This window comes from Juglans regia, chromosome 12 (genome assembly GCF_001411555.2).
Source record: "Juglans regia cultivar Chandler chromosome 12, Walnut 2.0, whole genome shotgun sequence".
NCBI classification, from domain to species: Eukaryota; Viridiplantae; Streptophyta; class Magnoliopsida; order Fagales; family Juglandaceae; genus Juglans; species Juglans regia.
The window spans coordinates 27,974,620-27,995,559 of record NC_049912.1 but is presented as its reverse complement, the minus strand read 5'-3'; the positions used below and the strand labels follow the sequence as shown (position 1 = coordinate 27,995,559).

At 36.0% G+C, this 20,940-nt stretch overlaps 4 protein-coding genes across 10 annotated transcripts; 1 reads left to right on the top strand and 3 right to left on the bottom strand.

Moving 5' to 3' along the window:
- On the top strand, nucleotides 1–2,495 carry LOC108981775 (G-type lectin S-receptor-like serine/threonine-protein kinase SD2-5). The gene has a single exon (XM_018953028.2). The coding sequence runs from the start codon at nucleotides 25–27 to the stop codon at nucleotides 2,341–2,343; it is 2,319 nt and encodes a 772-aa protein (XP_018808573.2). The 5' UTR covers nucleotides 1–24; the 3' UTR covers nucleotides 2,344–2,495.
- Nucleotides 2,496–6,524: 4,029 nt separating this feature from the next.
- Nucleotides 6,525–8,666, bottom strand: LOC109013907. Its single transcript, XM_035683671.1, has 3 exons — nucleotides 7,833–8,666; nucleotides 7,528–7,700; nucleotides 6,525–6,938 (listed from the first exon to the last, which is right to left on the bottom strand). Exons 1-3 carry the CDS (start codon nucleotides 8,472–8,474, stop codon nucleotides 6,791–6,793), a joined length of 963 nt encoding a protein of 320 aa, XP_035539564.1. The 5' UTR covers nucleotides 8,475–8,666; the 3' UTR covers nucleotides 6,525–6,790.
- A 3,503-nt stretch (nucleotides 8,667–12,169) lies between these two features.
- LOC109013906 (EPIDERMAL PATTERNING FACTOR-like protein 8) lies at nucleotides 12,170–13,128 on the bottom strand. The gene is made up of 2 exons (XM_018996170.2): nucleotides 12,935–13,128; nucleotides 12,170–12,550 (listed from the first exon to the last, which is right to left on the bottom strand). Exons 1-2 carry the CDS (start codon nucleotides 13,020–13,022, stop codon nucleotides 12,330–12,332), a joined length of 309 nt encoding a protein of 102 aa, XP_018851715.1. The 5' UTR covers nucleotides 13,023–13,128; the 3' UTR covers nucleotides 12,170–12,329.
- Nucleotides 13,129–13,507: 379 nt separating this feature from the next.
- On the bottom strand, nucleotides 13,508–20,940 carry LOC109013904. Of its 7 annotated transcripts, XR_004797788.1 has the most exons (7): nucleotides 20,286–20,936; nucleotides 19,986–20,107; nucleotides 17,228–17,484; nucleotides 16,779–16,869; nucleotides 15,487–15,553; nucleotides 14,998–15,410; nucleotides 13,508–13,895 (listed from the first exon to the last, which is right to left on the bottom strand). XR_004797788.1 is itself a non-coding variant. In XM_018996166.2 (6 exons), the coding sequence occupies exons 2-6, from the start codon at nucleotides 19,988–19,990 to the stop codon at nucleotides 13,863–13,865; spliced, it is 453 nt and encodes a 150-aa protein (XP_018851711.1). In that variant the 5' UTR covers nucleotides 19,991–20,107; nucleotides 20,286–20,940; the 3' UTR covers nucleotides 13,508–13,862. The 7 variants fall into 7 exon arrangements, 6 of the variants coding, with proteins under 6 accessions (XP_018851711.1, XP_018851710.1, XP_018851709.1 ...); XM_018996166.2 differs by lacking the exon at nucleotides 14,998–15,410 and having other exon boundaries at nucleotides 20,286–20,940; XM_018996165.2 differs by lacking the exon at nucleotides 13,508–13,895 and having other exon boundaries at nucleotides 14,997–15,410; nucleotides 20,258–20,936.

Genomic DNA, 20,940 nt, shown 5'->3' with positions numbered 1-20,940 from the left:
TATCCTGGGTACCAAGCTTCTCAGATGGAATATATCGATAACAAAGGTATATTTCTACTGTCGGACAATATGAAATTCGCTTTTGGATTCTATAACAGTTTGGATGTTATACTGTTTCTTCTAGTTATCATTCACATACCTAGTTCCAAGGTGGTCTGGACTGCCAATAGAGGCTTATTGGTTCAAAGGACAGATAACTTTGTGTTTGGAGAGAATGGAAATGTTTACTTGGAACATGGGAATGGCGTTGTTTGGTCGACAAACACTACAGGGGAAACAGCCACATCCATGGAATTGCGCGATTCAGGGAATTTGGTGTTGGTTGGGGTTGGTGGAAGAATTCTATGGCAGAGTTTTAGCCATCCTACTGATACCCTTTTGCCTGGTCAGGAGTTCTTGGAAGGCATGCAGCTCAAAAGTCTTCCCAACCGTAATAACTTGTCTCAACATCTTGAATTCCGGTCAGGTGATTTGGTCTTGTCGGCAGGGTTTGAAACTCCACAAGTTTATTGGTCCATAATAAATGACAGCCAGAAAACCAATAACAGCATCAGCGGCAAGGTTCATTCTGTGACTCTGGTGTCCAGTTCGTGGAATTTCTATGATCAAAATAAAACCTTACTTTGTCAATTTGTCTTCTCCAAGAATCCTGGATGGAATGCCTTCTGGGCTGCTGTTTTAGGCTCTGATGGGTCAATCTCATTTTATAACCTTCAAAAAAGGGCATCAAATACTCCTGAAGCAATCAAAATACCACAAAGTTCTTGTTCCACTCCTCAGCCTTGTGGCCCGTACTATGTCTGCTATTTTGAGAACAGATGCCAATGCCCTTCACGTCTCAGCTCACACTCTGATCTTTGCATGCCTCGGATGAACTCAACCTGCAATGGCTCCAAGAGTTCAGTAAAGCTTCTACATATCGGCGAAGATCTTAACTATTTTGCACTGAACTTTGTTACTCCCTTGATGACATCTGATCTAGATGCTTGCATAGAAGCCTGCCTAGGAAATTGTTCCTGCCTTGTGTTGTTCTTTGAAAGCAGTTCTGGGAGTTGCTTTATGTTTGACCAGGTAGGAAGTTTGCAACGGTCTAATGCGGGTTCTACCGGTTATATTTCGTATGTGAAGGTTTCAGGTGAGCCAAGTCCTGTCATCGGAAATGGAAGGAAGCACATCCTTTTAATCATGGTAGTGGCTTTTGCAACTGTGATGGTTAGTTTTGGACTGCTTTATGCTGGATACTGGTGCCACCATAAAAAGAAGATATTAATTCAATATCCTCTAGATGATTCTGAAGAGGATAATTTCTTGGAGAATCTTTCTGGGATGCCTCTTCGTTTCAGCTACAGTTATCTTTCTAGAGCAACCAAAAACTTCTCTACAAAGGTTGGCCATGGAGGGTTTGGCTCAGTCTACATGGGTGTGCTCCTAGATGGTACTCAAGTGGCTGTGAAAAAGTTGGAGAGCATTGGGCAGGGGACAAAAGAGTTTAAAGCTGAAGTTACTACCATTGGGAATATCCATCATGTACACCTGGTTAACCTCAAAGGCTTCTGCGCTGAAGGACCTCACCGGCTTCTTGTCTATGAGTACATGAGCAAAGGGTCATTAGAGAAATGGATCTTCAGCAAGAATGAGGAGGGTCACTTGTTGGATTGGGATACAAGATTTAACATTGCCTTGGGAACAGCAAAAGGGTTGGCTTATCTCCACGAGGAATGTGAAGTGAAGATAGTCCACTGTGATATCAAACCTGAAAATGTTCTTCTCGATGATAATTATGTTGCAAAAGTCTCAGACTTTGGTTTAGCTAAGCTAATGAACCGAGAACAGAGCATTGTATATACAACACTACGGGGTACAAGAGGGTACCTTGCGCCAGAATGGATTACCAACTTCGCCATCTCAGAGAAGAGTGATGTATATAGTTACGGCATGGTCTTGCTTGAGATCATTGGAGGAAGGAAGAATTACAATTCGAAGGCTAATTCTGAGAAATCGCATTTTCCTTCTTATGCCTCCAAGATGTGGGAAGAAGGAAAATTGAAAGAAATCCTTGATACAGAGCTTAAGATTGATGAAAAAGATGAAAGGGTAGTCACTGCTATCAAAGTTGCATTATGGTGTATACAAGAGGATATGCATTTAAGGCCACCAATGACTAAAGTAGTGCATATGCTTGAAGGTTCTTGTGCTGTGCCTCCGCCTCCAACATACTCTCAGTTGGGTTCTCTGTCAGGTTTCTCTAAATGGGGCAGTCAAGGACCTGCTTCATCTGGAGTACTTAATGGTTACTTCAGTGATGAGGCCTTGTCAGATGTTCGCTTATCAGGACCAAGATGATAGAACCAGATCTTATGGTAGAATGTTTCATCTTAACTTCTCTATCGTTGTGAGTCAGGAAATTTCAAAGTTCTGTAAATTTATGTTAGATCTCAAGATTTGCTCATCTTGGTTTCTGACAACTTGTTAACCTTTTGTCTTGAAATTTTGCTTTTAAGAACTGAAATGACAGCTCCTACGATTACGATTGTCCACATGAACGTTTAGCTTTGATTCTTCTAGTCCTGCTAGGAATATTCCTAGAAACTCCTCTACTGGTTTGGTTGATGCTTTCTGAATTGTTCAGTCTAGTCGACATGCATGTTGTCAATTTCTCCTCAGAAAAGTGTAGGGGTTTTAAGTTTTAACAACAGCGATCCAGAACCAGAAACAGAGACGGATGAGCAATATAATTATAATGATGGTGTACCCCAGTAGGAAAAATTAAAGTATAGGACCAGAACAACATACGGGGACGGGGGAAGAAGACACTTCGTGCATATTATGATGCACGTTTGCAATCATACACAAAGTAGAAAGGGTCAACTCGGGGGGACTCACTCAAGGTTCGAGATTCGCTCCCCTCCTAGAGGAGCACTTAACTCTATTTATTTATTAAGGAAGATGATGTTATTCTAATTTTATTGACAACCCCTACTTATAGCAGAGGAATAGCATAATTATAACCAAATACCTGGTGGTTATAATAAATCATAAAATCTAAACACAGGCAGGCATAAAAAAACAACTATATAAATAACTAAGCACATCGGTAAAACATCCTCATAATGTTAATTATTAATCATGTGGGAAACATGTTTTGGAATTTATTGTTAAATTTTTTTATTTTTAACTTTTTAAAAAACAAATAATATTGTGTACAATATTACATTGATAATGTTTATTAGTAGTATAACTCTTTTTATTTATAGGAGCATGTTATGTTATAAAAGTATATACACCAAATAGATTTATCATCATAACATTTGGAAGAAAGATTCACTCAAGCTATTGTATAAATTTAAGGGTTTCAAGTGAGATAGACAGATACATGAAGTGAATCTTATCATATTTATTATTATTTGTATAAATATTTCGGCCAACATTAAATCTATATTTTTGTTATTTGAAATCTAAATCCAAACAAAAACTCGAGATTTAACACTTGCCTATGCATATCGTCACCAATCACAAGCAAGGTACCAATTGCCATTTGCCACTCAGCGAGGTTGTATTAATAAAGTTTGTGCACTTTGGGTTTGGTTTTTTTAATTTTTTTATTCTTGTAAATTCCAAGTGTAATAATATTCTCATAGTTTCCTCCGCAATAATCGATGGTCTTTTTAATAAAATTGGAATACGGGTTATTATTTGACATGTGGTACTGACTTTTTTAAAAAAAAAAAACATCATCCACATTCCAACATGATTTTTATTAATACTCTGTTTCGGTATTTCGATATTCCAGCGTGACAATAAGAAATGAGAAAAGCTATTTTATCTCTTCAAGTGTACCACTCAAGTATATCACTTGGTAAATTTTTTTTTATTTTTACTTAATAATTAAAAAATAATTTTAAATATACTGATGTAATTTAAGTAGCACCGCTATTTGGTGAAAGTTTCAAGGTGAAAAGCTGATTTTACAATTAAAAAAATCTCAATAAAAAAGTTCTATTATTTACAAATTAGTGCGTACACCCCCATGTACAAGTGTTGCTCATGCGGAATCTTTTTTCTGGCCTTTAAAATTCTCATCTGAATATTTGCTACTACCTCAAAGATTTACACCAACGGCACTCTATCCAGACTAGCATCCGGTTCAAAAATTTTAGCTCGATTTCTTTTCGAAGCTCGCATGCGCTATCAGACAATCTTCTGTCTCTTAAGTTTGGTATGGTTTACAAGGGATCAGTATAATCATAAAAAATGGAGAAATACTATAGCTATAAAGAAATTATATAAAAATAATTTTATAAATTGACATAATTTGATGTGGTTTGTCATATTATAAAATTATTTTTTTAAAAAAATAAATCTAACGGATCAGATAAAATCACGTTAATTTGTAAAATTATTTTTATATAATTATTTTATAGATGTAATAATCTTCTAAAAAATCTTCAAAACGAGAACAGTTATCGACAGACTTTCACATCATTAATATGTGGAGTACTGTGTTTACCGATGAAACTTTATGGTGTAAAATGCAAGTGAATTATGTTCAAAGATTGTAGCCTTCATAAAATCCATTTTAATGGGTCAAAAGGTACGAAGCATTCCAGCCATGCAACAGGAAAAGCAACTGGAGGTGCCGACCGATGATATTTACGTCTTAGGAGCTCCACTCCTAATAATAACTAGAGACAAAACAGACAGATTAAAGAAAGATGGCGCATGATATTGATGGCAGCTTATCTCTATATATAAGTAAGAAAGAGAAGGAAGCGATTACGTGACCCCGCCCATTCAAAGGGGTGAAGGGATTGCAAAATGAATTGAGGCCACAAATAATGAATAATATCTATTTTGCAGAGATTATTATATTGGGATTCTACTGCAGACAACTTGCAATTTGCAAGCCGCCCTGGCCCTTTACCCTTTCTCTCCTCCGTCCATTCTTCACGCTGGATATTTTTATGTTGATGTTCATCTGCTGTGTGACTTGTCGTTTTTTGGAAGTTACCCTTTGCTGGAAGTTTTTGGCTACCACTGGGTTGCAGAAAAGTTTAAAGAGAGATGTCAACCTTGAAACAAAAATCTAGGACCTATTTTTTGAACAAAAAATCTACTCAATCTCCTACTATTTACATAACCTCTACACTTCACATTATTTTTAATTTTTATTATTTTTTTCTTTTATTAAATATTTATTATATGAATAATGAATAAAAAATTTGAAATAATTTAAAAAAAATAAACTCAAAAAAAAATTTAAAAAATATATTAAAAATTTAAAAAATTTAAAAAAATATAGAATATAAAGTGTGATGGATATTACGTAGCAAAACTCTTTTTGAAATGATCTGAACCCACTAGGAATATTAGTGAATATGCACCCGAACCTAAACATATTGAAAGGACAAAAAAAAAGGGAGAAAAGACATAAGATTCCAAGTTGAAAACACAGTTTGGTATGCAAATCTTGGAACTTGCAGTTTTCTACTTTCAAAGCTATCATCTTTCCCTAGCAACCTTATACTAAGACAAATGATGGCATCAATCACTTTTAAAAAAATAAATAAAAATAAAATTTACATAATAAAAATTAATTTTTTAATAATAAATCTCATTATTTTTTAAAATAATTATTACAGACTTCACTATTATATATAATATTATTCTTATAATAATTACAAGTCGAATGCTTTTTGCCTCTCTTTTTTTTTTCTCTTTATTGGAAGTAGCCTAAGAGCATTGCCAAGTCTAAATTTTAGCTAGAATGTTAGATTTTAGTTATAATATAGATTTGTAAGTACATTTGTCCACATTGGACTAGCTATCTTGAAGTTCAAATAATAATAAAATATTATATATATAATTTTTTTTTTTTTACAAATAGAGTTGATATATTAATTAATAACTTTATTAATAAAAAAGATTATTATTTTTCAAAGATTATAGTTGTGAAAATGTATTTATTAATACCTGATAACTTATTATTCTAATATATAGTGGCAGGCTCTATACATAAATAAGCTTAAGTACTAGTATATATACGAATCCCCGATCTGCCTATCCAAGTACACTTGCATGTACATAGAAAACAAATAATAAAGCGCACGGGAGATACAGAAAATATATAGAACAAAAGCGGGAGCAAGAAATTATTAACATAATAATTTGGCTTGTGTGCAGTAGCTCGCCAGACTTGGCGAGAGATGAAGAAATACTGTAGCTAAATGTTGAACTTTAAATATTTAGCTAGGCCGATGTGGGTATTTTTTTCTCTTTTTACCTTTAAGTTAGACTTGCATTGGCAAATGGCTAGTCCATTGCCAATGCTCTAATGGGTCTAGTAAATATTTTTCTAGCTTATCTTCTCTTTCTTTCAGGCTGTGCAATTCATGGGCTAGATAGACATACCAATTAATAAGTTGCATCAGTTTAAAAGCTCAGGGAAAAATGGAGGATGACATCAGTTGAAAATGACTGCAGCCTCATTCATCATTTTCTATTGTATAATAATTTAGACTACCGCGTTAAGAATTAGGCCGGGACTTGTCTTTATTTTCTTGATACTGGGCAAACACAAGTCAAATGACCCATAGCTACATATTTCCTCATTTCACACATTCAAAAGGTTCCTAATTTACTGATATTTGGGGGGCAGCTAATGAGAACTTATTGTCAGAAAACAGTTCTTACCCATATTTACAGAAAAGGGGGGGCATGTTATTTCTTAGCTACTATGTTACTTGAGCTTATCCCACAGGGGAGAGAGAAAGGAAGTTTTGAAGATTTGAGATTAAGCTGCAGTTAAATGAGACTGGTGAGAAGCTCCATGGAAGAAACTCGTTGGAGAAGCATGACTGTGATCAGTTTTATGCTGTTCTTCCTCATCCTCTTCTTCTTCAGCATCCCATAGAAATCGAGCATACGAAGCTAAGACATAACTGCAACAGAAGTTTACATCAAACTTTAGCAAGAACTTTGATAAAGCGTGTTTTACAACGCATCATCTACAGTAAGAAAAGTGCGGGACCATCAAAATATCTTCGGATGAGCCAAATTCAGCCCCATGACTCAACTGAGATCAATTTTATTCAACCTAATTTTAAGTAGAGTTCAATATTTAAATTCCTCATTTCCAATTATTAAATTCAACACAATTCAAAATCTATTTCCACGTAAAATTTATAATCTTTTTTCAATTCAACATTTATTTACACACAGAATCTATTACCTTTTTCAATTTTTAATAAATACATCTAAACTTATCTTAACATCTAAATACATTTAAATTCATTTTAATTAGACAAATCTTAATAAATAATCTCAACTCAATACTATTCTTTCAACCTAAATAGTCTTTTCATCAGCTCAAAAACAATCCCTTGAAAGAATCAGTCTAAAACAAATTAAGCTTTATTTACACACATAATATTGGTATTGGGATTAAAATCTAAAAATAATCAAAACCCAAGCTTGATGAGCTGAAATATGACGAGGAGAGTTCGAGTAACAAGGAGGTGGCTTTCTTACCAATCGTCTGGGGCGGTTTTAACCGCTTGATGAAAATATGTCTCGGCTCGATCAGCATCCTTATTGGTTTTCCATATCAAATCAGCATAAAGAGAGAGAGCATTTCCATCGCTTGGATTAGCCAAAATTGCTCGTCCACAATACTCTTCTGCTTTAGTGAGATCTCCACGAACCTACACGCAAATCAAATCACCAAACAAAAGTTTAATATATAATTGAATTAGCTAGGGATCGTTTCTTTTGTGTAGCAACGTAACAAAGAAAGGGATCAATAACGTTATAATTTCAAATCATTTCTTGATTACCTCCTTTAAAAACTTTGCATAGTTTCCAAGCAAAAGTGCATTCCCTGGGTTTGCTTCAATCATCTTCTGGTAATAAACATCAGTGTTCTCACTTCCATGATTATTGCTTTCAAAAGACCCTGACCAGCCATCATCACCCCCATCTCCACCATTTGATCCTCGCCTACCACCACCACCACAAATCCGACCACCATCACTCCCAACTCCACCGCCCGCCACCAGAGTCTGCATAACGCTATCTTTCTTCCCCACAGCACACCCTTCATTATCCACAACACTCTCACCCAACCCAGAGCTTGAAAAAAGCCTCTGCACTGAAGATACCGATGACACCAAACTTGGCTTTAGCTCCTGTTCCTCTTCTTCACCTTCTTTGACAGTGATTTTTGGTAGTTTTTTAGGGGAGCGAGATATGGAATTCCTCCTTCTGAGCGTCGGTGGGGATTGAAAGTCGGTTTCTGTCAAGGCTTGGGTTAGCTTCTTGGTCGAGTCCTCGGTGGGGAAATGATGAAAAGATGTTGTCAAGGAAACTGATCTGGTTCTCGAAAGATGGAGAACTGGTTCAGACTCTGGGGAAGAATCCTTGGTGTGAGGTATCCATGATGAGTTTAAGATCGGTGCGGAGGAGCTCCTCAGAAGCATGGCTTTTGATTTCAGAGAGAGAGAGAGAGAGACAACGTTGTACTATACAGAGAATGAGAACGCAGCTCGTTAATAAAGATCTGGCTTTTGAGAGATGTAACAGAGTTGAGGGAGAGAGAGAGCCCTCGGGCAAGTGGAGCGAGTCAAAGACTCAAAAGGGGATTTTCTCAGAGAGAGGAAGGAGAGCCCCGAAGTGGTACTTTATAAAGAGAAATAAATAAAGAGATGAGTCAATCTGGGCCGTACGATTAGTAGTTATCTTGCCATACGGCGAAGCACACTGTTCTCTGTACATGGCTCGAATTAAGTACTGTTCAATCATGCAGTCTCTGAGGGAGGGACTGACACGTGGGTATATATCACGTGACGTGCGAGCCCACCATGTCTGATTTATTCTATTTTTTTAAAAAAATATTTTAATCATAATTACATAAAAATAAATATATAAATTAATGTCACTTGGTATGTCAATTTAAAAAATTATTTTTATTATAAAATATAATTAATTGATTTTATGAAGTTTATCAATTTATAAATTTTTTTTATATAATTTTTTTTTATGTCTGTAATTCTATTTTTTAGTCATCCCCTGACATCATGAATCGGTTTTGGAAGCAACGAAAGTGGCATCCGCTGTCTGCTTAGCTTTCCCCATCCCCATCGACTTTGACACATTCTTGCTTGAATCATAAAGAGAATGTGGTTCACAGTCACCGGGCTGTCACAAAATGTTCATCAATGACTAATCAGTGTCCGGTGTAACTGATCATAAATCCGACTCAGAGTTTTTTTAATCAAAAGAGTCGGAGTCGGAGATAGTGATATACTGACTCCGACTTTGACTGTCTGATTTCGACTCTAATTTTAATTTTGATATTATATATATTTTATAAAAATATATATTTTTATATAATAATCATATATATTTTATATAATTATAATTTATATAATTAATTAAATTCAATAATATACAAGAATAATATGTTTATGCTATAATATAAATAGAATAAATTGACTAATAATAATTTGATATTTGCAAACACTATACCATTAATTATTACTGCTATATAACATTAATGTATAATAATAATTAATATATAAATATTAATATATAATAATGTATAATACTAATTATATAATAACTAATGTATAATAACACGAGAGACCAAAGTCGACGACGACATATGGAGCAAACGAGATTGACAGATTCAATTTCCTCTGCAGGTGTAAAATGAAAATCTGAATTCTTCTCTCTCCTTTCTTTTTCTTTTTTTTTTAAATATATCGATATGTCACGTCAGCCAGTTACCCAATAGTTGCAGGAGCCAATGGTAAATAGTAGGGGTGTCAAATCGTGTTAACGGATCGTGTTCGTGTTGTATCAAGACATGTACATTATATTATATATGTCAACCCTAACCCAACCCGTTAAGTTTATCGTGTCAAAATCTCAAACTCTAACACGACCCAATAACATAACGGGTCGTGTCGTGTCAACCCGTTTTAACCTATTTATATAAATAGATTGAAACAAACCCAAAATTAACTTATTTAATCTAGTTAAGTTTAACATAATTTTATATAAATGTTAAAATCACAATATCTATAAAAAATATAAAACTAACTACAAGTCCAAAATTACAATCTAAACAATAAAAATATCGAAATTAAAATCTCAACAATTTTATTTTTTAGGTATAAGGGTATAATTATAATTTTAACTTTCTTAACGGGTCATAACGGGTCATAACAGGTTGACCCGTTATCAACCCGTTAAGCTATCGTGTCTTAACGGGTCAACCCGTTTTAACCCAAACCAGTTAAGGGTAAACCCTAACTCGCTTTTATCGTGTCGTGTTCGTGTTGGGTTAATGGGTCGTATCACATATTGACACCCCTAATAAATAGAACAACTGAAAAGGCATAACTTTTCTTACAATCAAAAGAAAAAATAATATCATGCAACCAAAAAACACTCAAAGATGCATTTTCAGCAGATAATTAACTGTCTTCAGAATAGGAAATCGAACGCATGTCCGCCAAAAAAAACTACGTAAATGCAAAAGAAAACCAAAACAAAAAATCATTGAACTCAACGTGGAACCCGAACCTGTGAGAGAAAGCAGGTTAGAATTCCGGGGGAGGTCCGGGTGTGGTGGCGCGCGAGGACAGGAGGGGAGGAGATGATTGGCGGAGAGAGGGCAGAAGTTGTGGGAACGGGTGCATGGTATTATAGGGAAGAAAAGGAGGAAGAAAGAGAGGAAGGGTTTTGGAAGTGGTTTATGGAAGACGGTGGAGGAGGGATCAGAGACGCTGGAACCGAGTCTAATCAGACTTTGGGGCCATTATTTTGAAGGAAAACCGAATGAGCTTCGATTATGGAATTCGGTTAGATGCTCTTATTATAGGGCTGGTTGATGGGCTTGGTTCTTGGGCTCTTGCCAATGTGGGCTTGGCTAATTGGACTTCGAATTTTGACTCTTACTGTTCTCTGGCCCAAATCTCAAAAGAGTTACAAAAGCATACTTATTAGTGTTCATATAAGTAGCTAGAGAAATGCTAAATCCACCGATGGTGGGTCTCAATAGTGTGTTCCGATGGTTTTTTTTATTTTTATTTAGTGATTAATGAATTTTTTTAAATGATGTTATGAATTTTTTTTTTTAAATATTTAAGGGTGTTAAAAAAATGTGAAAAAAAAAAAGCAAAAAGATAAAAAGATGAAGTACGACCCACTTTTGAGTCCCGATATAAAAAAGATAGATATAAATATAAAATAAATACTACAATATGTTCGAAATATTTAACAAAAAACAATAAATATTATAATATATTCTTTATAGATGTAGCGATCTCTGAACAATCGTTTTCTCATTAGTCAAACAATCCTATAAGAGTTATTTCACATGCAGTTATGAAATACGCAAGCGACGTATAATCGTTTTAAAAAATAATAAAATTTATTATTAAAAAATTATTTTTTTTTCATGTGAATCTCATATATTTTTTTTAAAATAATTACGTATCGCTTGAAGTTTGAACACTCAATACTGTAACTATCCTTTCGCATCTCGAGTATAATACGCAAACATTGATCAAGTAATTAAATACGACATATCCAAGACTTGTTTAATTAAAGAAAGCCTATATATGTGATGGTTTTCGAAACCCTTTCTACCAACGGACAAGATAGATATTCAAATTTCAAAGGCAATCCCCGAGACAAAGCAATTAACGTCCTTTTGACGAGTCTCTATCCGTCCGAACCCTCTTAGCATGGCTTTAAAACGAATCATTTATATATCCTCAGGCTGTGGAAGCTGGACGTGATCATGATCTTCATCTATGGCTACGTACGTACGTGCTTGTTTCTGAAAAGCTTTTGACCTGTCGTATCATATTAGTCTTTGCTCAATCATGAGGGTACGTACTGGGTCAGAAAGGGATCGAAGGGAAGACATGATTAATTCTGCTCCATGTTAGATGTCGTATAAATGCAAGAAAGGCAGTAGCTGAAACTAGAGGAATTTATGGGTATCGTCAACCAAACACTATATTATTAGCCTAAAAAGTCCGATCATTATGATCAGCAAGCGCATCAAGCATTCAATGCGACTAAAAAGCAACCCAAAAAAATCTTATCTAAAAATAATATTTTCTTAGAAAAGATGAAGTAAAGGAGTGCAGGGGCGCCGCATGCATGAGATCGAAATCACTTAAATCTAATGATATCATACAGCAAACTACAAGTGATAAGAGAAACGAGAGACGAGAGGCGCCTTGACATATGAGCCTTTTTTTGGTCTTTAATTTGTAACAGTTTTCTACAAACAGAATGGGGAGTGATTGAGATATTCATGGTTGATAGAACTTATTCCCACATCTGCATTTCCATGTGAGGAGATAGTAGGTGTCATCTTCATTACGAGACCATGCAGCGAAATTCCCCTTGATCCTTTGGTGAGAAGGAATGACTAGCGTAGCAATGCAAGGCCTGCAATTCAAGCACTTGTTCACACAAGCAGGTGGCTTTGATCCCAGCACCATTTCCTTCTGCGCTAAACTCTCGCCGTATCCTGAAGATCATAGCGATACAATTAATTAACATGGCAGCAAAATGCATGTATAACTTTAGTTAGTGCAGTACTTAAACGTCATATATAGTGTCGACCCCATGCTGGCACTGCATGGATTTAGAGATCACCTCACAGTTCAGAACCCAGTTAAATGTACTGATCGTTAGTACATTTAACAAGGATGGGGAAGATAATTTATCAAGTACACACGTATATTAGTGTATGATGAAAAACTTAAAACAATACAATTAATTTAATATCTTGCAGAAATAGATCAGACTCAAACGCCTGACGAGAGAAAGTAAGATCTACTAGAGATTTTTGCACCATGTTTGAGAAAGCTCTGAACAGTTTTTACCGAAGAAATGGGTTACTTTTTTTTACCTGATTTGGGAGGTATAAACGTGAGAGAAAAGATGAAAGCTACAGTGACTGCTACCTTCAGGCCTCGTAGACAGGTTCTTGGGGCCATCAGTTAGTCACAGCCCATGAAGATACTGGCGATTGTGAGGTAAATAGAGTGAAGAAGGGGATTCGGAGAAAGAAGAACAGAAAGAACTATAGAAGGATCGGGTGTTTGATTGAGATAGAACGAGGGGAGGGAGGGATTTATCATTTAAGCACTGAGAAAGTAGCTTAAACAATGTATGACCAGGTTGAGGGCTGTTTCCTGTGGAAGAGACAGTTCCCTGAAGCCATGGCCCGCTCACCAATTACAAAAATTCTGTGAGTAGGAAGATGTGCTTTTTTTTTTTCTTGGTCTTTTTGGGGAACTGTTGCACTGACTTTAGGTTGTTCGTTAGTAAATGACTGAGGACTGAAGTCCATCAAAGCTGCTGACTTGATTGTCATGGTGTAGACTGTGTAGTGGACAGCTCATAACCCCAGTTAATCCTTGCATTGAAATTAACCGAGATCCCGATGTGACCAAATATTTTGAGAATTTTAAGAAGAAAGTAGTATGAACTGTAGTACTTGTTTTGTATTTTTGTTTGTGAAAAAATGTACACCTAACATTTTTGTATTCTAAATGCATACATAGAATACTCCGATGCATCCATGCTGATCAGACCACCTCTGGTACGTACCATTGAGGACGGGCATATATACATGTTGTAGTTGTACCAATTAAATACATCTCCCATTGATGATATTCATTAAAGCAGCATACGTACGTGTCCTTCACTGTAAACTACGATCTTTTCCCATAATGCTTTCCCAGCACCCCATATAGTCTTCGTCCATGCAATTCCCTTTAATATTATTGATGCTCTGTGCAGCCGACTACATGTGAGCGAATGGTGGACAGGGATCAAGCATGCAGCATGTCCATGATTCTTTTTACCTGCTTATAAAAAGCTCATAATAAGGACAAACAAACAAAGATCATGAGAATGCCCTCATTATGATCGAAGCTACATTAAAAAAAATATATTTACATAAAAAAGTTGAGCTTTTGATATATTTACATGAGAGAGAGTGAAACTGGGGAAGAGAAGTTCAATAAAAAAGGTACGAAAGGTCCATCAATGGGGGCAAAAGTATTGTCGCAATACGCAATCGGACATGAATATAAAAGAGATGTCGACTGGTACACGAATTTCGAAACCCAACAACAGGGACAAGCACCCCCAATCTAACGGTTGCTAGTAGTGTGTCTTCCCTGATCTCTCTTTGTACGTGAAGAGTGTGGAGGAATGGATTGGACGTAGCATTGGCAAAACTGTTGACTTGATAAGTACAACGTCATGCGAAAGCAGCAAAAATGCCAGATGCTACCGAAAGGTGAAGACTTTGATCGGGTTTATCTTTTGGTGGGTCCAGATTCTGTACCTGATCAATCGAGGGCCGAGGCTAAAAAGGAAAAGAAAACCACCCTTCACCTTTCTCTGTGGTTCTTGATCTGGGAAAAAAGTAAGCTCACCCGTTTTTCCTTTTCTGTAAAAGGATATCCAATTGTTCACGTGATGCTGGTCCTTTTTTCAGCACGGAAGGCTTACTTATACTTACTAATGATTAAAAACTAGAGAGAGTATTGCCATTTGAGGCCTTTGAACCATATACCATATTCCATAGCTCATAATTAAATTATGTTACGTAGATTATATGTAGATATTCAGAAATAGTTAAAACTTTCTGAATATATATGTATATATATACACACACTTATGGGGGTCACGAAGTTAGCGGGTCAAGAGTCATAGACAGAGAGAACTGGCTTATAGAATGAAATTGATATATTTGCTCAGAAAAGAAAATACAAGGATATACAATGGGATTTTAAATTCGTTTTTATAGGGAAACTTTTCCATTTGTGACAAGCAGGATATGAAGTGATCAAATAAGAGTTTGGTTTCAATTGGAATGGGACAGGCTTGGTCAGGGATTGTCGAATTAAAAACCAGATAAACAACATCCAAAATTCAATATCGTGGGAGATGATTCACCTGGCATTGTTCTGAAAGGTAATTAGGATGGTCAGGAAAAATAAATGGAGAAAGAATGAAACAGAACCCATCTGGATGTTAGCTACGCAAACCATGAAAACTCTGGTGAGGGCTGGTGGCAATTAAGGAAGTGTAGACAACCTTTTAAGAGATTCCCATGAACTTATCCTGAATTAAACGTAATACAAGCGTGTCAAAAAGCCTGGATTATAAAAGCCACAGCATTGACATGCCGGTTGATGTTACAATTGGTAGGCAAGCCCTAGTTTGCTCAAATCACACTCTTGCTATGGAAGCAACTTGAATGCAGCAACGGCGGATTTTTTATATCTAAAAAACTTAATGTATACTTCTGCTGCTCAATCATATAATCCCTCCTGCTCCCAGATGTCGACAAGAAAATCTACCATTTCCTGTGTCCAGGATCAACAAATAATTACATATCAAACGGTATGGGGATCAGATCAGCTTTTGAGAGCATATACTTACAGCAAGCGGTATAGGATGTGAGAAGGGCTTGTTGCTCCCAAGCAAACTTTCATATGATGCATTCCAACTGCAAAGCCAAAAATTTTTACCAATGCATAGACAATGAGTGTCGACAAGATATGATAAATGAATTCATGAATACACCGATACCTACTTTTACAAACAAAGGGGGTATATATTGCAGAAACTTTTCTGCAAACATTTCCAGCATCTTTCACCCATTGCTGTTTTTAATACAAAACAAAAAAAGGTGCCAGTTTATAAATAGGCCAAACAATTTATATGCTTAAGACCACTCATCCATGACAGCCACACGAAACAGATGGGATATAGCACAAATCTTCCAACTTTTTCATCCTTTTGTTTTGAAGTGCTAATAATCTTTTAAGGCCAGATGGCACAACATGAAATGAATTTGTTCCACAAGATAGGACGCCGCATGTTCATATAATACAATGAACACGTTGATCAAATAAATCCAAGGGAAAGAATTAGAAAGTGTTTTCCAAAGGACGATGTCCAATTTATTTTGGTAGGGCAGGGGAAGGAAGGTGGGGAGTGAGTTTGACCCCAAGGGGGAGATGGGAATAATTGAACTAGCAACCTCCGTTGCATGAGGCAAGATCCCCAACCAATTGTGCTACCCCTTGGAGCTTCTCGGGTCGATGCTATTTCCTACAATCCTGATATAAAATCATAACTTAGATTCAGATTGTACAGGAGGAAAAAAGGAACTTGTTCCGAACTTCTATAATAGAAGAAATATGAAAAAGATCTTCAATGCCCAAGGGGAAATAATAAACAAAATCAAAATCCTACCCTTTTTCCCTTCACTGGCTTTAACGGGGAAAAAAGAGAAACCCAAAAGTCTTACAAATAATTGAAAAAATCTTGCTGACCAACTAATGAATTTTTTTTATAGGGCAACAAAAGTTTTATTGATAAAAATAAGTGGGCCTAGCTCAAGTATACAGGACATATACAAGATACTGATCAACTAATGATTCATTACTTCAACAAGAGAAGGAGAGAGGTCAAAACAGGCACAAACTCACACGAGAAATCAAGCATCTTTTTTCCAGTATGGAATTAAATCTTCTGCCAATCAAAACTAGGATAAAAGGAGAATGACAGCCAAATCTGAATAAAGGTTAACTCGCCAAAACTACTTTTTTTTAGGTAAACTTGCAAGAACTATCATTTGAGGTTCAAAGGCTATGCTCTCAGATCTCCAATTATAACACCCTTGTTTATTTGAAAATTTCAGAAAGACAGAAAATAGAGCAGCTCACCTTAATTTGGGTTCTCGTGCCTGTTGGCCCCTGATCTCAGATCTTTTATTTCCTACCCAACGCTGCCTAGTCTGATTCCAGAGAAGAAGACCTATAGCCGTTTAAGATAAATATTAGAAGTTCAAAATAAGCAAAAACATAAAACAGCCGCATGCATACACAAAGTGAATGCGTGACAAATGGAAGAGCAACATGCAGTAATGTTTACAACATCAAATAACTGAGGACACCCAATCAAAAAGCATATGCAAAGTTACAGTATGAAGGGTGGGGAGGGGACATTCTCTGAAATATTAATTGGTGCCCTACTGATGCACAAGGGCTCTCCTCCACACACACCCCGCAAAAAAGGAAACAAAAAACAGAGTGAAGACCCACAGCAACGCCAGATATATGGATTCATAAGTTCTATAAAGTTACTGAACATCCAAGGAGAGTTGAAAACTCACCATGATTTACAAATTCAGAAGGGGTGTTAGCACTGCCAGCAACGCCATGCAGATCCAGAACTTGGTTGGTTGTACTAATTGATGAGATGCTTCCTTGTGACTGAATTGTGCTGTTGTCCATATCCCAGGTGCTGGTCGTCCAGAAATCCTCTAATATGATAGGTTTCTTCACCTTCTGATCTTGAATCTGCAATCCTTTTGATGGTGCATCCACTGATCTTGTTAGCGGGGGCTTGGAATAGCATCCAAGACAACCACTGCTCTGTTACAAATCACATCTTGTTCTGTAACAAATCACATGTAATAATATAGCCGATAAATAACAGCCACCACAAACTAAAAAACCCCAGAGAACCTGCTCTATCTCTCTCTCAATGTGGAAAGAATATACTATCATTTTACCAAATATAAAGAGGATCACACATGCATAAATCAGCTGACAAGGAATGAAACTAGCCACCTCAGATGATACATTAAATTTTATTGAAAGGGTTGCACCCCAACAAATAGCAACTGCAAGGGAAAATAGAAGAGTACAAAGAATAATTATTAAAGATACAGCAAGAATCCATTGCATACTGGTGATAATGAACTCGATATTTAAAAGACAGCATGAAAATAAAGCATCGGTGCTCCAAACCTCATCCAGATGCAAGTTCAAACCAAAATTAATGCAACGTGACAAAGATGTGCATGAGTTACAGCTAAATCCAAGAAATTACAAGAAAATGGAACCTTTCTTAAAGTCATTCATTGTGATCTGTAGGAAAAACTACATCCCAAAGTTTTGACACAACAAAACCGGACTATGATTCCAGTTTCAAGATAAATTTAATCTTCACTATCAATCTGTTAAGCAGTGCCATTAATCAGTGGAGGTTGAGTTCTCAGCTCTAACTTGTGCAATCAATCCAAGGAATATTTTGCATGTGGCTATTGGAAGGACTCAATGCTTGATGAACCACAAGGGCAATACACATGCCCAATTTGCACCAGCCGTACTAATGCAGAAAGGCTCCATGGAGCCTAGGGAAAAGCACACATTTTTGAATTCACATCAAGTCATTTTGTTCTTTGGGTCTATTAGATAGCCATACTGCCATGCAAGATCTTTGATTTTCAATCCTCGATGACAATACAATATAACTAACTTGTAAAATAATGATAAGTATCTTTAACTTAAAAAATATAACCAAATTGCTAAGCAACTAAATGCGAGATCCGTAGTTTGTATGCAGGAGAATCAAAGAGCATAGGAAATCAATCCTCGGTTCAAAATGGTAAGTCATTCCATTTAAACGGTCATGTTCTTTTTGTTCATATAAAATTAAAAGAAAATTCTATACACCATACTACTATTCCACTTTCATCCCACTAAGTAAGATGTGGCACATTTATCACCATTAAATAATCATTTATTTCATGCTTCTCTATCATCTAATGATGATGAATGTGCCACATACTACTATGATCAAAATAAGATAAGAGTGTAATGAATAACATTACTCAAAATTAAAACTTGTTCTAAACTTCAAGTCAATTTGTCTGTTTTTACCCAAAAAAAATAATTGTTTTGGAAAAATTTAAAAAGTTCGAGCCCAGAAGAAAAGGGGGCGGGCACATACTTGTAAGTAGCGTGCTAGACTATTGGGAACATCAACAATAGAGTTGGTACAACTAATCAATGGTAATTTCTAACCGGTTCAGACCTAATCATTTTTCTTTTTATAGGCTTCCAAATCATATTTTCTAACAAATTGAATATTTGCAAAATAAATAATCAAAAGCACATTCTTTTTTAGTGCTTATTGCTTCACGGAAAATGTGCGCTTTTTGTGCTTTGGGTGCACTTAATTACATGCTTGACAACGCTGTGCATGGAATTGGCAGAAAATTTATACAAACTCCAAAATCATATCGCATAGCATTGACAAAACAAGAGAGGTAAAGTTATCGTATCACAAGATAGCCAAAGACTATCAATCCATTTGATTGCCAAAAAATGTTGAACTTTCTTTGCATATTTCATTGAACAGCATTGATTAAACCATAATTGCAAGGGACATGGGAACAATGGATTTAACGGAGCCTCATCAAGGTGTCTCATCTAGTATAATTAAAAATTTCAAACTCTATTACCAAAGTTAATATAGAACCTCCTCCCCACGAAATAATAAAAATGAATAAAAGAGAAGCGCCATCTTATGCTTTTAGTTTTGGGTAGTGATAGGCTTACTACCTATCTACTACCCATCTACTACTTGTAGTGTTTTTATTTTTTTATCATTTTATTTTAAGTATTTTTTTAACATCCTTAATCATTAAGAAAAAATTAAAAAAATATATAAATTTATTAATTATCACTTCCTTAACTATTAAGTAAAATAAAAAATTATAAAAAAAATCAAATATAAAAAAAGTAGTAAATGAGTAGTAAGAGGGTAGTAACCCTATCATTTTCCTTTATTTTTAGTGGCCGAGTCATAGATGATGAGATTGCCGAATTCAATTGAGTTTGTTACTTCTCAATGAACCAAATTACACGATATACAGGTCAGCGTTGCCCATTTAATTTCCTTCATTCAAATCTCGACTCTTTTCTTTTCCCTGGAATCAAACAACTAAATCCACAACAGGTTCTAATTCAAACATAGAAAACATATCCAAAACCCACAAAATCTAGAAGCTTGAAAATTCATTCAACCAAAAAACCCGCTGGAGAACTCCAAATCCGTAATGGGAATCACAAAAAACTTACCCCATGTCATGCAATACAAGAAAGACACGCAAAAGCCTTATCAGATCTGCTTCAAAGTTTCCCTGGAAAATCGAAGCTACAATGGGAAAACGTTTCTAGGAAAGAAATATCAGAGAGCCCTCCTGGGTGCCAGAAAAATTGGGTATCAGAGATTTCTTTTATGGTGAATCAGAGAAAAAATCAGAACAAAAATGAATAAAAAAATAAAACTCTTTTCTTCAATCAAGGAGAAGAAAATGACCGCCCAAAATAACAAAGGAGTAGAAAAAGACCTGTGAGATTGCGTAAAAGAAGACTCACCCTCTTTCCAGAACCCGAAAGCCCAGTCGCAAGGGTTGGCCTTTCGGATTGCTGCTTGTCTGTCTCTTACAATAATTGGGAATAAAGAAGAATACAAGTTGAATAGGAAATACAATTATATATGGAGACTGCTAGCTCCCCTACAATTTGCCACCGTCAGGGTGTTCCTTTTGGGTTGCCCTTTTTAGCCACATCGACACTCCGATGCAGAATCTACCACCACCTGGTCCTACACAACATCATCCATGATACTCACTTTTAGTTCCTCTCTCTCCCTCTCACCCATCAGCTCATACTCAAAATGCAAGTTCCTTCTTTTGTAGAGATTTGCATCTCTCTTTTTTACTGAAAAGACACAACCTTTGTTCGCTTGGGGCGCGTGATTGGGCATCGAGAAAGAAACGGAAAAGAATTCGGATTTTTCAATAGCTAGCACGCGTGATCCATATTCGGGAATATCTATACTGATTTGTTTATCTTCGGATGTGCCTCTCCTTTCCTTGTAGAGCAACAAAAACCTTCCTTTGCTAAATTCATCTCGCTCGTACATTTTGCTTGCTTACATTTTGTATTTGCTTCTGACTTGCAAAGAACGTTTTGGGATTCTTGGTGCTTCTTCATGTCATAGAAAACTCCACTTCCGTCAATCAAAATT

Bases quoted from the DNA above. Each gene is read 5' to 3' on its own strand.
- LOC108981775 (XM_018953028.2), top strand. From the start codon at position 25: ATGGAATATATCGATAACAAAGGTATATTTCTACTGTCGGACAATATG.
- LOC109013907 (XM_035683671.1), bottom strand. From the start codon at position 8,474: ATGCTTCTGAGGAGCTCCTCCGCACCGATCTTAAACTCATCATGGATA. The intron at 7,701-7,832 runs GTAATCAAGAAA...ATTTGCGTGTAG, and splicing joins ATGCAAAGTTTTTAAAGGAG to GTTCGTGGAGATCTCACTAA. The intron at 6,939-7,527 runs GTAAGAAAGCCA...CTTCTGTTGCAG, and splicing joins AAAACCGCCCCAGACGATTG to TTATGTCTTAGCTTCGTATG.
- LOC109013906 (XM_018996170.2), bottom strand. From the start codon at position 13,022: ATGGCCCCAAGAACCTGTCTACGAGGCCTGAAGGTAGCAGTCACTGTA. The intron at 12,551-12,934 runs GTAAAAAAAAGT...TATGATCTTCAG, and splicing joins GTTTATACCTCCCAAATCAG to GATACGGCGAGAGTTTAGCG.
- LOC109013904 (XM_018996165.2), bottom strand. The intron at 16,870-17,227 runs GTGAGTTTTCAA...AAACGGCTATAG, and splicing joins TTCTGAATTTGTAAATCATG to GTCTTCTTCTCTGGAATCAG. The intron at 15,411-15,486 runs GTAAGTATATGC...TCCTGGACACAG, and splicing joins CACATCCTATACCGCTTGCT to GAAATGGTAGATTTTCTTGT.